The sequence below is a fragment of the Scyliorhinus canicula genome, chromosome 17 (genome assembly GCF_902713615.1).
Source record: "Scyliorhinus canicula chromosome 17, sScyCan1.1, whole genome shotgun sequence".
Lineage (NCBI taxonomy): Eukaryota > Metazoa > Chordata > Chondrichthyes > Carcharhiniformes > Scyliorhinidae > Scyliorhinus > Scyliorhinus canicula.
Window position 1 is genome coordinate 58,786,101 of NC_052162.1, and position 16,922 is coordinate 58,803,022.

At 45.1% G+C, this 16,922-nt stretch overlaps 1 protein-coding gene across 1 annotated transcript in view; it reads left to right on the forward strand.

Moving 5' to 3' along the window:
• The window catches only part of LOC119951950 (lectin-like), a 149,047-nt gene extending 146,252 nt beyond the window's left edge, over nt 1–2,795 (forward strand). The window contains exon 6 of the mRNA XM_038775348.1: nt 2,359–2,795. Coding sequence (XP_038631276.1) covers nt 2,359–2,438 — 80 coding nt within the window. The 3' untranslated portion in view covers nt 2,439–2,795. The remainder of the gene's footprint in view (nt 1–2,358) is intronic.
• Nucleotides 2,796–16,922: the final 14,127 nt, after the last annotated feature.

Here is a 16,922-nt window from a genome sequence, read left to right on the forward strand (position 1 = left end):
GAAAAACATAGGAATTCCACCTGCTTTTTCATTCTTTGCTTTACTCCTCACGACGCTGCTGGTTCCTGCTGAGATATGACAGCCTGGCTTTGTTTACCTTTGCGTAACTTCGAATCGTAGAATTTACAGTGCAGAAGGCGGCCATTTGGCCCATCAAATCTGCACCGGCTCTTGGAAAGAGAACCCTACTTAATCCCTATCCCCGTAATCCACCTAACCTTTTGGACACTAAGGGACAATTTAGCATGGCCAATCCATCTAACCTGCACATCTTTGGACTGTGGGAAGAAACCCGAGCACCCGGAGGAAACCCATGCAGATACGGGGAGAACGTGCAGACTTCGCGCAGTCAACCGAGGCCGGAATTGAACCTGGTTCCCTGGAGCTGCGAGGCAGCAGTGCTAACCACTGTGCCACCGTGCCGCCCCTAATTTTGTTTGTGTACTGCTGTCAATGGACTAGATACCAATTCTTTAAACAACATATATGAAGATAGGAACAGGAATAAGCCATTCTACTGCTCAGTTAGTTCATAGTTGTTCAGGTATCTTCACCTTATTCCTTCCTAATTGGGTGTCAACTGTGATTCGCTTGGTAGCAGTTTTGTCTCAAGGTTCTGGGTTCAAATCCAGGACTTGAGCACAAAAATCAAGACTGATACCCCTGTGCAGTATTTCGGAGGTGCTGCACTGTTGGAGGTGCCATCTATTAGTTGAAAAATTAAGATGTGGAGATGCCGGCGTTGGACTGGGGTGAGCACAGTGAGAAGTCTTACAACACCAGGTTAAAGTCCAACAGGTTTGTTTCAAACACTAGCTTTCGGAGCACTGCTCCTTCCGCAGGTGAGGAAGGAGCAGTGCTCTGAAAGCTTGTGTATGAAAAATTAAAGTGAGACCCACTCCTTTGCTAGGTGTAAAAGATTCCATGGAACTATTTGACAAAGAGTTGGGGGCGTTATCGTGTCCTGGCCAGTGGTTATCCTTTCAGCAACATCACAAGAAGAGATTTTCCAGTCATTAACACTTGCTTTATACTGTGTGCGCCATTGGTTGGCACATTTCCCGCATTACAAAAATGATTACACTTGTAAAGTCATTGATTGACTGCAAAGTGCTTTGAGACGTCTAGTTGTGAGGAATGGAGTAAAAACAGAAGCCATTCTTTCACTTTGTTCTGTAATTCTTAATGCCTTAACCGAATAAAAAGCCACCAATCCCAATTTTGAAATTTTCAGGATACTTAACCTCAACAAACTTTTGGGGAAACATGCACGTGAAAAGTAGGAGCAGAGTTGACATCTGGCCCTTCAAACCTGCTCTGCCCTTCAACAAGGTCATGGCTGATCTGGGGGACTGCTCTGCGAAGCGGGGGTGGGGAAGTGCTGATTTGCGGTGCAGGGGTGTTGGCCGGCCGCGGGACTATCAGGCTACCCGCTCAAAATGGCGGCCCGACAGTGGGATTCCATTGAGAATTGCGCCTATTCCTCACCATGGATAAATTTGCATTACAAGGGCTGTGGAATTGCTTCCCGATTTGCGCTCCCAGGGGAACCATAAATTGGGTCCAGAGGAGGTACACAAAAATGATACCGGGAATGAAGAACTTGTCATATAAGGAGCAGTTGAGGACGCTGGTCTGTACTCGATGGAGTTTAGAAGAATGAGGGGACTCTCTTTGAACTTAGAGAATACTGCAAGGCCTAGATAGAGTGGGGAGGATGTTTCCACTAGTAAGAGAAACTAGAACCCAAGGACACAGCCTCAGACTGAAGGAATGATCCTTTAAAACAGAGCGGAGGAGGAATTTCTTCAGTCAGAAGATGGTGAATCTGTGGAACTCAATGCCGCAGAAAGCTGTGGAGGCTAAATTACTGAGTGTCTTTAAGACAGATAGATAGGTTCTTGATTAATAAGAGGGTCAGGGATAATGAGGAGAAGGCAGGAGAATGGGGATGAGAAACATATCAGCCATGATTGAATGTAGGAGCAGACTTGATGGGCTGAATGGCCTCATGCTGCTCCTATGTCTTATGGTCTTATTAACTCATGGTAGCATTTCTCCTCTAGTGGGAGAACATGGGGCAGGATTCTCCGTCCCGCCGCACCCCTTTTCTGGTGCGGTGCGCACCCTTCGGCAGCAGGATTCTCCGTTGCAGCAACCAGCCAATGGGGTTTCCCATTGTGGGCACCCCCATGCCATTGGGAGTGTGCTGCCGGCGAAACAAAGGATCCCGCCGATGGAGAGTCCAACCTGTAGTCTCCCAAAGGGAAATTTGCCCGTAGGTGAAGCACAAGAAGACTAAAATGGATTTTCTAGAGATGTCGTAACACTTTTTCTGATGAAATGTTTATATTTCAGATCCTGGCTTATGGAGTGATGAGTATTGTGGCTGGACCCCCTTTCCATTCATCTGCATGTATCCCATCGAATATGATTAAAGGCAACACAAGACAGCTCAATAACGTTTACTGATCCAGAAACTTCTAAAATCCAATCAGAACCTCACTTGAGAACACTTCTCATTTAATGTTAGTTTATAAAAACAGATTTTTTTTGAACGCATGGAGTAAGCGAAGGTTATTTGACCCATTGAACCTGCTTCTCTCAATGCCCACGGTTATTACCTTCCTCCTTTCTCATATAATTTCTCTGCTTTCTTTAAAATCACCAATTCAATCAATTGTAATCAGACGACAATGTTTGAGATCATATGTTTAAGTACACACCTAAGGAACTGAGAGCTTCATCAGATCAAGGTTACTGTGTAAAATAATAAAGATGCTCACATGAAAGAACTATGTCTGCAACCCTATTGTGGGATTGTGGTCTGTTGTGTTCAATGCTAATAGAACAAGTTGCCCATCATCTACAAATGAACAAAGTCAAGTCATTAAAGATTTAAGGCTAAATTCTCTTGCATAATTGAGAGGAGTGATGAACTAGGAGCCTCACTGTTTGGGCACAGGTCTGCATTCTGGTAGCTCCCCTAATTTACCAATGGAAAACATGTAGAATTTCACTGGGTCTGTGTTGGGGCAACAAATCGATATATTTGACAGTTTTTACAGATGCATTCTTTAAACATATAAATGTTTAGTAATATATTGTGGGGTATTGACAAACATCAAAAAAGGTATTTATAAATTATTTTTTGAAATGGAAGAGAACGATCCAAGGGCCAAATACTACACGGTTAATTGCTTATGGTAGTCAATTTAAATAAATAACTTATAACTCTATGTGAACCTTTATGATGTTAAGAATTTTGACCGTAGCAATAGAAAGTATCTCTCTTTGTTCTACCACTTTCTCTTAGCTGGCAACTTAGTGCTGACCCTTAGAATGTAACTTTTCTTTGACCTGTAAAGTAGTTAAAGTCCATAAGATGATACATTGAAAGACGAATGACCTGTATATGGCCAACCCAAACACCCAAACACTGAATTTGCAAATTAGATTGATGAGGGGTATAATTTGACATGGCCAGCCAGTAGCATAAAACACACAATTGTGAAACGTGGCCTAATTTCCTTCACTAAATAACATTTAAAAATGGGAAATTTACATACCATAATTTTTGCAGGCAGTGTGCATGTTCTCACTTTGCACCAGAAGTGAGCTGCCCATCATATTGACTGGAGCTACCAAGTAGGCATGTGTAATTCAGGAGTTTAACACTTTTTTTGAGGACCTTTTATTAAATTAGTCTATGTCATGCATGCTGTGATCCGTTTCTTCACTTGTTCAGCAGCCAAACTAACCAAGGGTACTGGGCAGAACGGTATCACAGTGGTTAGCACAGTTGCTTCGCAGCTCCAGGGCCCCAGGTTCGATTTCCGGCTTGGGTCACTGTCTGTGCTGAGTCTGCACGTTCAACCCGTGTCTGCGTGGGTTTCCTTTCGGGTGCTCAAGTTTCCTCTCACAGTCCCAGGATGTGCAGATTAAGTGGATTGGCCATGATAAATTGTCCTTAGTGTCCAAAAACGTGAGGTGGGGTTACTGGGTTATGTGGATAGGGTGGGCTTAATGGGGTGCTCATTGCAATGGCTGGTGCAGACTCAATGGGACGAATGGCCTCCTTCTGCACTGTAAATTCTATGATTCTACAGCTGACGTCTGTCACGCAAAAGTCAAATTGAAAGTTTTTTACTCACTTTTAAATTATATAGGGTTACATGGGATATATGGAATAGAAAAAGCACATTCAGCCCACCAGTCCATGCATGTGTTTATGCCCCATTCTCGAGTCGCCTCCAAGCTTTTTCATTTAAATTTACCATTGTAAGGGCCCTTCCTGTTTGTTCCTGCTAACTCCCTGTTTATTCCCATATTTCCTCATTCTCTTAGTTTTGCTATTACATTTTTGATCCATGATGATTTGTGTACATGTGTCTTTAAGGCAGCCTGTGCCTTTAATTCAAACAGAAGGAGCCAGAAGGATATGCTGTTTTAGACCAGCTTACATCAGCGATATCTCAGCGTGATTGATTTGGCTGGCAGCCAATGAATTAGCCCAAAAGGCTGTGTTCTGCCTGGTAATAGGTAGTGATTGAATCTGACCCCACTGGGATATTTTCAAAGTCACGAGGGTCCATTTTGGTTTCACTTTTGATTCTGTAGTCTGCATGGAGGGTTGTAACTCTCTCCCAAAAGATCCAGCTAAACTCTCTCATTAAGGCCACTGTGTGGGCTGACTCTCTCTCTCGCCAGCTAGGCTGTTTATCATTCTCTTGAGACTGCAAAGGCTAGAAGTCAAACCACGAGCTTAAACCAAGGTCTGATGTGAAATAAAGTGTCTATATAAAGTGTCTAGAAAGATATAGGCTTGAGCTGAAAGCAAAGTTTGATAAGGAATAAAGCATCTCTCCAGAAAGCGTGCTGCCTGTAAGTGTTGTTCTGAATGAGTGACTCAGCAAGGAAGACCATTACCAGCTGTAAGCCAGAGACTTTAAACAACCAGTATGCTGAGAGGAAAGTGTGCTAACGAACCATTATTTGAAGCAAAAGACTCATCTTTTGACCTTTATCCTTATTATTTTTACCCCTTCCCATCCAGAGACTACAGTCTCCTTTTCATAGAATTTATAGTGCCATCCGGCCCATCGAGTCTATACTGCCCCCTGAAAGAGCACCCTACCGAAGCCCACACCTCTACCCAATCCCCGTGACATAGCAGCCCCACCTAACCTTTGGACACTAAGGGGCAAAATTAGCATGACCAATCCACCTAGCCTGCACATCTTTGGACTGTGGGAGGAAATTGGAGCATCCCGAGGAAACTCACGCAGACACGGGGAGAACGTGCAGACTCCACACAGACAGTGACCCAAGCAGGGTATTGAACCCTGGTCCCTGGCGCTGTGAAGCAACATTGATAACCACTGTGATACCGTGCCGCCGTCTGTGTTTGTCTGTCATGTGTGTGTAGTTAGAGGATGGGATAGTTAAAGGGATGGTACATGTTAACTTGATATCCAGTTGTATTTACTGCATATTTCATGACAGTTCTTGGTATAAATAAACAGTAATTGTGTTTTAACTTACAAACCTGGTGACTGAAATTATTGGGCAGCCAAGGGCCAAAGACTTTGGGTATTTTTATAAACATTATTGGTTAATTCACTTGTGTTGTGACTCCAGGGCATGTGGGACTGGAATTGACTGCACACTTGCCCAGGGTGGCATAACACCATCTTAACCATCTATTCCCCATTCCTCAAATGCTTGTCAAGCTTTCCATTAAATGCCTCCATACAATTTCACTTCAACTATTCCCCCTGATAGAGTGTTCCATATTCTCACCACTCTTTGGGGTAAGGAAGTTTCTGCTAACTATCCTATTAGATTTCTCAGTAACTATCTTATATTGATGGCCTCTCATTATGCTCTTCTCCACAAGAGGAAACATTCTGGGTTAGATTCTCCGCCGGCAAGATGCTCTGTTTTGCCGGCAACCCGGGATTTCCCGACGGCGTGGGGCTGCCCCACAATGGGCAACCCCATTGACCGACCAAGACATCCAGCGTGTGAATATTTTCCTGATAATGTAAACCCACACATTCATAGAATTTACAGTGCAGAAGGAGACTATTCGGCTCATCAAGTCTGCACCGGTCCTTGGAAAGAGCACACCTCTACCCTATCCCCGTAACCCCATTTAACATTTGTGGACACAAGGGTAATTTAGCATGGCCACCTAACCTGCACATCTTTGGACTGTGGGAGGAATCCGGAATCCGGAGCACCAGGAAGAAACCCACACAGACACGGGGAGAACGTGCAGACTCCATACAGACAGTGACTCAAGCCGGGAATCGAACCTGGGATGCTGGAGCTGTGAAGCAACAGTGCTAACCACTGTGCTATCGTGTAGCCATGTATCACTCGTATCAACCTTGTAAATCTTCTCAGCACCCTTTTCTGTGCCACTATATCCTTATAATATAGCAACCAGACCAGCAACTCACCAAGGTTCACTACAGTTTTAGTATAGCTTGCCACCTTTCAGTTCTATCTCTCTGGAAATAAAACTGCTTGATTTGCCTTTTTGATGGGCTCACTAACATGTCGCGCAACTTTGGTGTATTTGTACTCCGAGGGTCCTTTGGTTCTCTATCCAAACAAGTTTGCACATTCCCAGTAATATTCTTTGGACCAAAATGGACAACTTCAGATTTATCTGCATTGCGCTTCATTTGTCAATTATTTGCATTTCTTCAATTTTATTCACATCCTTCTGTAATTTATTGCAGTCCTCCTCAATATAGAGGAACATTTAACTGTCTGGGCTCAAACCTGATGACTGAAAGTTTGGACCAGGCATTTAGTACACATTGGGTGGAGATAATCAGTGTGTGCAGCTACTTTTAAAAGTTAATTGACGTGATAAGTTTCTTCACAATTAATTGGTTTGTTTCATTTTTTCCCCAGTAGGTGTCACTGTGATATCGGTTTACTGATGGATATACAAGTTGCTTTTGGTCACAGGGTAAAAACTGTTCCCAGGATCCCCATTTAGGGATTAAAGCTCAATTCTTTGTGATTTGAAGGTTAATTCACAACACAAGATAGGCAGCTGCATTCGGTAATGATGTAGCTGCAGCTTGAACCTGGAGGCACGGCCCAAAGGGGAGGCAGTTCCTTTTAGAATCATGTTGGACCTAGATTTTAGGTTTCGTCTTTTAACCGGTTAATAGTTGGCTGGGAGTTTTTCATATTTATTCATGGGATATGTGGATTCCTGACATTTATTGCCCACCCCCAGTTACCTTTGAGAAGGTAGTGATCAGCCGCCTTTTTGAATTACTGCAGTGCTTGTGGTATAGGTTCAAAACAGTGCTAGTTTTGAGGGAGTTTAAGGATTTTGACACAGTGGTAGTAAAGAAACAACAATATTATTCCAGGATGGCATGTGACTTGGAAGGAAACTTACCGGTGTTGGTATTCCCATCTGCCTTTCTGCCCTTGGGTTCCAGGTGGTAGAGGTGGCAGGTTTGCAAGGTGCTGTTTAAGGAACCTTGGTGAGTTGCTGCAGTGCATGTTGTAGATGGCACACACGGCTGTCACTGCGTGCATGCGGTCGAGAGACTGATCATTTGAGATTTAAGGTGGATGGGGTGCTGATTGAGTAGGTTCTTTTGTCCTGGGCAATCTCGAGCTTCTTGAGTGATGTTGTGCATCGGACAAGAGCTTTCATCGCATTCTCGAATTGTGCCTTGTAGATGGTGGACAGACTTTGGGGAGTTAGGAGGCGAAGTACTTGCTGCAGGATTCCAAGTCTCTGACCTGCTCTTGTAGTTGCAATATTTATATGGCTGGTGTGGTTGAGTTTCTGGTCAATGCTAACCCCCCCCCCCCCCCCCAGGATGTTGATGGTGGAGATTCATAGAGGGTTGATGTTTATAATATCTTTTTCTGTAAATGGTTATTGTGTGGCACAATTGTTACTTGCCACTTAGCAGCCCAAGCTTGAATACTATCCAGGTCTTGCTGCATGTGGGTCCAGATTGCTTCAGTATCTGAGGAGTTGTGAATGTCAATAAACACTTTGGAATCATCGGCAATTATTCCCACTTCTGGCCATATGCTGGAGGGCAGGTCATTGGTGCAGTTGAAGAGGGTTGGCCTAGGGCACTTCCCTGAGGAAGTGTTGCCCTGGGATTGAGATGATCAACCTCAAACAAGGGCAGTGGAGATCAAATTACAAAGACACCATGGAGCTAATGGCAAAGCGACTGGGAATGGTAATAATCAATGAACAAAGCATTGGTTCAGTGTATTTATTAAAAGCAGAATAAAAGGCCAACGCACGGTAGCATTGTGGATAGCACAATTGCTTCACAGCTCCAGGGTCCCAGATTCGATTCCGGCTTGGGTCCCTGTCTGTGCGGAGTCTGCACATCTTCCCCGTGTGTGTGTGGGTTTCCTCCGGGTGCTCCTGTTTCCTTCCACAGTCCAAAGATGTGCAGGTTAGGTGGATTGGCCATGATAAATTGCCTTAGTGTCCAAAATTGCCCTTAGTGTTGGGTGGGGTTACTGGGTTATGGGGATAGGGTGGAGGTGTTAACCTTGGGTAGGGTGCTCTTTCCAAGAGCCGGTGCAGACTCGATGGGCCGAATGGCCTCCTTCTGCACTGTAAATTCGCTAAAAATTCTATGAAAGCAAAACATGAGATCAAGATGCAAATTTGCACAAGGGAAAAAGATAGAAAGCAGAGGACAGAGTTCATGATCTGAAGTTGTTGAACTCAGTATTGAGACCAAAGGTCTGAAAAGTGCTTAATCAGAAGGTGAGGTGGTGTTCCTTCAGCTTGAGTCAGATTTCACTGGAACATGCAGACAGAAATGTAAGCATGAGAACAAAGTTCTATCAGTATTATTGCCAGGATTTTAGCAGGGCCCATAGCCTTTGCTGAATCCTATTCTTTCAGCTCTTCCTTGAGAGGCTGTGTTTATTTGCGCTGTAACACCTAAGCAGTTGCACTCTCAGTGTGAATGCCAGAGCGCCAGCGGCCTGCCAAGTTGACTTGACACAGACAAACAATAAAGTTCAAGTTACTAATTTTAAGGTCTGTACAGTCTTTAACCAATTACAAGTTCTTGTATGTATTCCATGGATTATTTATCAGCTGTTCCCTTTGTAAAACGTGCTTCTGATGATTTAAAAAAAATTATGAACATAATGCAACCTGAAATGAGAGTCTCAATTTCCACTATGGAGAATTGTTTGTAACAATTAGTTTAAGTACACTTATTGGTAAATAAATGGGCAATAAAAAATATTTTGACTGAACATTTAGTATAAAATTCTGCAATATGGGACTCAAAATGATGACCTAATATTTACCATATGAGCTAGCTGAGCCTGGCAGGAACACCCTGCACAATGCCCTTATCTACTGGGTGCAAGCAAAGATGCTGCCAGACCTGCTGACTTTTCCCAGCATTCTCTGTTTTTGTTCGTTACACACTGGATCCAGTTCAAGGAAGCAACACTCATATAAAATCTCATTGAGATTGAGATCCCATCACAGATTGGGAACTGGAATGAATTGTTGATGGCAAATTATCTTTCTCTCTGTTCTGCCAATCCAAACCCCTGCCACTGACTGGAGGGGCATCAGAAAGGGTTGTAAATGGTGCAGGGGAGATGGTGGCGTAATGGTAATGCAGAGATCCAGGCAAATGTGCTGGGGACATGGGTTCAAATCCCACCATGTCAGCTGGTGGAATTTAACTTCAATTAATAAAGTAGGATCATAAGGCTAGTCTCAGTATTGGTGACCATAAAATCGTTGTCATTTGTTGTAAGGAAAGTAGCTGCCCTTACCAGGTCTGGCCTACATGTGACTCCAGACCACAGCAATGGCCCAGCAACAAATTCAGTTCAATGGCAGTACCTCCTGCTCCTCTAATTGGTTGGACTCCTCCATGTGCACCTGCAGGTGCTGGATGCTCACTGAGAACCCCACATGCAGTCACTGGCTCTGCGACTGTATCGGTGGGACTGTGATACTGTTAATTCACTGTGAGACCATGAGAACGAGTGAACATTAGGCATTAATATCCATGAACTCACCTGCCAGAGTCGGCTGTACAAATGAGTACCACCCACAGGTGGCCGGAATATATATGGCCCCGGTGAGGGCGGAGACACAGGCGGAGCCCACCGGGTTCCAGTACAGTACCTGGAAGTAGCCCGTATCATCACTTCCAGGTCATGGGTCACATTATTGTACAGGCAGTACAGACAGCTCATGCATTAGGTGACGTACATTCATCGCAGGGACCATCCGTTCCAGAAACCAGAAACCCATCTGGACGGCAGATTGTTGCTGGGTATGGCCCACCCTCCGACCGTCCTCCCCCTCGGGAGTTCCTACCTCCACCTGCTGTATTGGAGCATGTGTGTGGTGTGCACCAGATAGTGCCCCAGGAGCACCTTCACTAACATTTCCAACCGAGGTGTGTGTCTCTGGAATGGAGCCGTGTTGGAAAATCTGTGTCGTCCTCCTACTCAAGTCCCACGGTGTCCTGGGTTCTGTGTCGGTGTTGTCCTCATTGCTGGACAGCTCTTGCGGTCAGGCTGTGGCTGGGGCCGGGGGCAGGGGACACCAGAAGGGCCCATCCCATCACCACCAGGTTCTGCAAGACACAAGACTCATGATTAGACCATGGGCCCGGGGGGGGAGGGGGGTGGGGGGGGGGGGGTATTCGGGATGGGGAGTAGGGGTGGTGCTAATGGTGGAGCGGGGAAGTGGGTGTGGTGTGCATGTGCAGGTGGTGTTGGGTGTGGTGTGGGTGTGAGGATGGTGTGGGGGAAGGGGTAGGTGGGGTGACACACGTGAGGGAGAACCGTAACTCAGCAGGGTCTCACTTCCTCACCCGGTGCCGACTTCACCTTCACCCCAGCGACTGCCCATTCATCAGGCCTGCTGACCATGTCCTGGACCCTCTGCTTTGCTGTGGAGAGGGGCCGCAGGTCCAGCTGTTCTCCTGCTCCTGGCGGTTATGGGCGGCCTTCTCCTGGGGTGGGGGGGCTGGGCAAAAACACACAGTGTTGGACAGCCTGGCTCATGCAACCGAGGGGGCAGGTAGCTGGTGGCTTCAGTGGCCTGAGCACCTGGCTATGGCAGCTGTTATAGGTGCCAGCGTGCATTGCAGGGAGGGAGTTTGGCCACTCTCTGGGTTGGGGCAGGGTGAGGAGGGTGGGGGGGGGAGCTAGGTTGTGTGATACAGGGGTTGGTGTCATGGGCACAGTGCTGTCTACTCACCCTGGCCGCCCTGAGGAGGTTGTGCAGTTTCTTCCGGCACTGTTGGCTGGCCCGGGAAGTGTTGCTCACGACTATGACCACCTCTGTCACCTGCACTCAGACCCGGAGAATGGCTGTCAGCTATTGAACCATAACGTTTGAGCCAAATCAGATTCTGTCCTCACCAAAATTCACAGAAGGACATAATCTGGCAGGAATCACTAGAAAGCAAAAAAGAATGGGTACCATTACTGACTTTTCTTCTCCCTGGTCTAGGTCTACCAAGATCAATACAGATGGGAGTCTAGCACGGCAGCCTCGTTCCTAGGTTGGGGTACAGAGTTGCTCGTTTCTCCTCCACGGCGCCTAACTGGGCCTCAAGCTCGATGTCTGTAAAATGGGATATTGCTGTCCTAACTGTCATCTTGTTGGCTGGGATGGTGTGTGTGGGGAGTGCTGTGTGTATATGCAGCTCCACCTTGTCAGCTTTCTGAGTGTCAATTGCGAATGTGGCGAAACCCGGTTCCATTTCCCATTGGAACCGTTTGTGTTCCACATGGCGCCGGTGCTATCCCCTCAACGGTTGGTCAGTCAGTCCTGGTGCAGCACCAGTTTTGCTGTCGTGGAGCCAATACTTAGTCTCAGGAACGGAGAATACTGCTGCAAATGTTGGCTTTCCCAGCGATGCCCACATTCCATGAAAGAATGAAGAAAATGTGCAGGCACCTGCATGTGAGTCGACTGCGCATACACAACTGTTCCTAACACTTTTCCAGTTGGCAGCAAGAATTCCAATGTTCCTGATTTCATGTGGAGTGATGGGATCTGCAAGAGGAGACCTGTAGTTCAGTTAGTTGCATTGCTTCATGTAGTTACATGCCGTGCTGGACTCCCAGCTGTACTAATCTTGGTATATCTAGACGAGGGAGAAGAAATATCAGGAAGGGTACCCATTCTTGTTTGCTTTCTGGTGATTCCTGCCAGATTATGTTTTTCTGTGAATTTTGGCGAGGACAGAATCCGATTTGGCTCAAACGTTATGGTTCAATAGCTGACAGACATTCAACAGTTCTCGACCTCAAGCAATTGGTTGGTCAAGACATCTGAGGGAAAATAATATTAACTTTTCAAGACTTGGATTGTTTTACTGACACAAAAACGAATGCAGACTATGCCAAACTCCGTGTGAGTGATCTCATCTCTTCTGTTTTAATGCTATATTATTCTACTTAAAAATGTGCACACAGCAACAAGACAGATTACAAGGCATTTTTAAACAGGTAGAAAGTACTTTATTCACGTGTTCTCACTGTTAGGATGTTCAAATTGAGCAAATAAGTACCCACGAAACATTCCAGTACCTGGAGCTGCCTAGCAGATACACATTCCAAACTGCCTATTTAGTCAGCAATGCTGTGCCAGAATTTCAAATAAATCTTATCACCCAAATAATGTACAAGTAGCCACAGAAACTTAACAAACCAATGTGAAGAACGAGAAAAAAGATCAAAATAAAAAGTTTCTTATTGCCACTGAAAATTTCATCCATGTATTTGTCACATCCAAAATCAGCTTCCCAATGACTTCTACATCTGCCTCTCAAACTCCATGTTACATTAATGCCAACTCCTGCATAACTCTACCAGATACGCCCTGTACTTCATCACGTTCTGCTACCCCAGTCTTCATTGACCTCCCCCAAATCCCTTTTCCCCCAACAACTTGATTTTAAAATTCTAATCCGCATTGAAACTCATTGGTCCCCTGAAATGCTAAAAATCAGCTTAGTTTATCTGATTCTAATCTAGTGCGTATTCCACATTCTCTCCCCCACCATCCCACACCACATTCCACTCTGCCTTTTCGTCTTTTTCCTTCACATTTTTAAATTCCCCCTTTGGCACGGTAGCACAATGGTTGGCACAGTTGCTTTGCAGCTCCAGGGTCCCAGGTTCAATTCCTGGCTTGGGTTACTGTCTGTGTGGAGTCTGTACGTTCTCCCTGTGTCTGCGTGGGCTTCCTCCGGGTGCTCCGGTTTTCTCCCACAAATCCCGAAAGACATGCTGTTAGGTTATTTGGACATTCTGAATTCTCTCTGTTTACCTGAACAGGCGCCGGAATGTGGCGACTAGGGGCTTTTCATAGTAACTTCATTGCAGTGTTAATGTATGCCTACTTGTGACAATAAAGATTATTATTATCTTTGTGTCTCCTAATTTCTTTCTCTTCTTCAGCTTGGGTTCAACCCTTGCTGTGCAGCATCTCAAAATGTTTGGTGTGTTAAAGAAGCCAAAAGTTGTTATTATTGTTGATGTTTTTAAAATTTATGACAAGAAAATGAATTATTGTTAAGATATTTTGAATTCAAAAGTGTTTAACTATTAAGATCATGGTATTGATTAATAACATATCAATAAATGAAGGATATTAGCATGAAAGCTACAAAATCCTTGGTGAATTGCTGTGAATCTTGCATGTGCAAATACGGATGGAATCATAATTGTTTCATAAGATCTTCTCTTCATCACATTTGGTTTATTAGTTGACGTGTGATCTTGATTCATTTGGTAGCATTCTTGTCTCTGGAATATAAACTTGCGAGTTCAAACATTGTTGAGGGTGCATCCTTCAGTTGAAATATGAAGTGGAGATAAAACAACATACGTTATCAGTGGAGACATTGTGAAACTGAGATCCTCTTTGGCTACACAAGCCAATATTGAAAATAATATGAAAATAATTGAATACAGTGAGGAATTGTCAATGTTGTGGCCACAATCCTTCCTCAATCAGCCACCACCAAAAATGGAACACCTGACCATCACCTAATTTTGATGAATCGCGGATTATTGTTGAACGTTTGTGCAGAATGTTTAATATATTACCATTTCAAAACAATTTGTTGAAGGTGAAGTGCTTGACAATATTTGACCAGAATTTGGCAAAGTGTCAGGCTCAGACAGAAAATTGGCGTGTAACTCTCCAGTTGCACAGACCAGTTTTCTCACGAATCTTGAGCCTCTTTGCCAAAAACAGGGTGGGCGCGGTTTACTCCATCACTCTGGTGGAACAGTGCCTCGTAGAGCCAGGAAATGGCTCCAAAGAGATTGGGGTGCCATCTTTAAAGGGTGCTCCCATCAGGCTAATGGCACTGCCAAGTTGGTTATGCTAACCAGTGATGGAGGCTGTGCCAGAGCACTGCTCAGGCATGACTCCCCCCCCCCCCCCCCCCCCCCACTCCCCCACCACCCGCTCTGCCTCCTGGAGATACCCCTCGACTGCCTCACGCCTGGCCAAACCTGATGTAAACCTCATCGATGTTACATCACAATGGTGAGGTATGAATATTTAGTGAGGGGAATTCATTCAAAGTTATTAAAGCAGGGTGTGGCCGTGAATCAAGTGACGTTGCCAGTGAGGGATGGGGATAATAGGGAAATGCAATCTCTCCAGCGAGATCTCAAACAAATCTTCCCTTGCTTTTCAGTTCAGGACGGTACTTCAGCTCAGGGATTTTCAAACAGTGGGTCGCGACCACAGGTGGGTCGCGGTGAGCATAAAAAAGGTCAGGTGAGCATAAGAAAGGTCACGGAACTAAGAGTCCTGGTGTTCTGAATCCATCAGCCGCGAATGAGTTTCCTAACGTCAGCATTCAGAAGCCTGCAGGGAAAATCCTGCCTGAAATGTCAATTCAGTCCTCTAGAGGGAGCAGTTATTTGACGGATTTTCTGTAAGCCACGCTTCTCCGCCGCCCCCTACCCAACCCACCACCACCAACCCCTTCCCCGTGGCGACTCCGCTTCAAAGATCTTGTGCTGTGAAACGTTTGGTGGATTTTTCGACATCTCCTGCCTGAAGCTATGGCCCAAGAGTTCATCCGCCTCCCTGGACATAGGCCCATGTGCTATTCCCCAGTGCAGAACAATGGCCCGGTACCCGACATCAAGTGGACCATGCCTTCCTCTGGGGAGACCATCTTGAAGCAGAAACAGGCCATCGTGAAACAGAAGGAGACCATCAGTGAACTCACCACCGAGCTCAGCAGACCGGAGAATCAGAGTATGTCAGAGCCCTCAGTGAGTGAGCACAAACCTGCACAGGAAACCCTTGTGTGTGTTTCTGATGTCCTTGTGCAGAGAAATAGCTGGAAAATCTTCTGAAACCTTGCTGCAGTTTGGTTGCTGCTGAGGGGCCAGAGTTGGCATGGAGGCACATTCAGTGGGAGGGAATCGGCTGCCATTGCGGAAAGAGTTACATTATTAGAGACAACATTCTCCATAAAGTGACTGCACTGGCATGTCTTCTGGGTGGGGAGACATGGACAAACCACAATGTCACAATTGAATATCTGAGAACATTATGAATATTTGAGAAAACTTTTTTCAATGTCCTTTTTGTCTGATTAATTTTTTTTCCAATTAAGGGGCAATTCAGCATGGCTAATCCATCTTCCCTACACATCTTTGGGTTGCGGGGGCGAAACCCATGCAAACACGAGGAGATTGTGCAAACTACATACGGACAGTGATCCGGGATCAAACCTGGAACCTCGGCACCGTGAGGCTCCAGTGCTAACCACTATGCCACCGTGCTGCTCTTTGATTAATTAATGACAATGACAACAGCTAGTTTGTCAGTTGTCTGTGGGTCAATTTTTGTGCTGTCAGCATAAATCAATATTTGTGAAATTATTTCCAATAGTACACCTTAAAGTTGAATAAAGGTGTCTCAAATAATTGAATTACTTAAGCCAATTATAAATCAATTTTAATATCGCTACCTTCAGGTTCATGATGGTTTCATTTACAAGAACCACAAATGGCTCTCTCAAACTGATATTTGTTCTTCTCACCCAAGTCTTCTTCCTTTACTTCCTTGTTTCCTCAAGGCAGCATCCAACTATGAATGCAGGTTCACAATTGTTGGCAGCCCTCCAGTATCTCTCATGAGTAAGTATCCTTCATGTGTGACCCAGGACAGTGAACTTTTATAGATGGGAGGACATCACAGGCATGTCTAATCCTGTCTTCACTCAATGTTGACATAAATTCAATGCACCAGAGGCTACTGGATAGTGAATAAAAACAGGAATGTTTTACATTCCCTCCCTTGCCTGGGGCATGAAACCTTTAATGTCTCAAACACTGCCTTGAATCAGGATAGACTGGGTTAGGAAATGTGACGTGGTCCCAAAGCACAACCAGTCGGCAAAAGTAGGACCCGGGGAAAAAAGTTTGCAAAACACTGCTGTAGCTGAGAAAATATGGAATTAATTATCTAATTGTCTCATATTTTGTCTCTGCTGTTGGGCAAATTATTTTATTTTCAATTTCAGGAACCACACAAAGGATTGGAATGAATTAAAACACAATGGTAACTGATGCCGCCCTCTATCTATCATCCTTAATTAGCATCAATTCTACTTTGTCTAGTCCAAGAAGTGGAGATGTTGTTACGCAAATAGGATGAGAAGATGTGAGCCAGAATTCTCCGACCGTTGGGATTGTCTTTTCCCGTTGTCAGCACATCCCCGCCTGTTGGAATCCCAGTGGTGCGGGGTGGCTTCAATGCAAAATCCCATTGACAAGTGGCAGGAAGAGAGAATGGCGCTACCAGCGAATGGCACACCGTCAAGAAACCTTGGGGACCGGAGGATCCAGTCCATAATCTC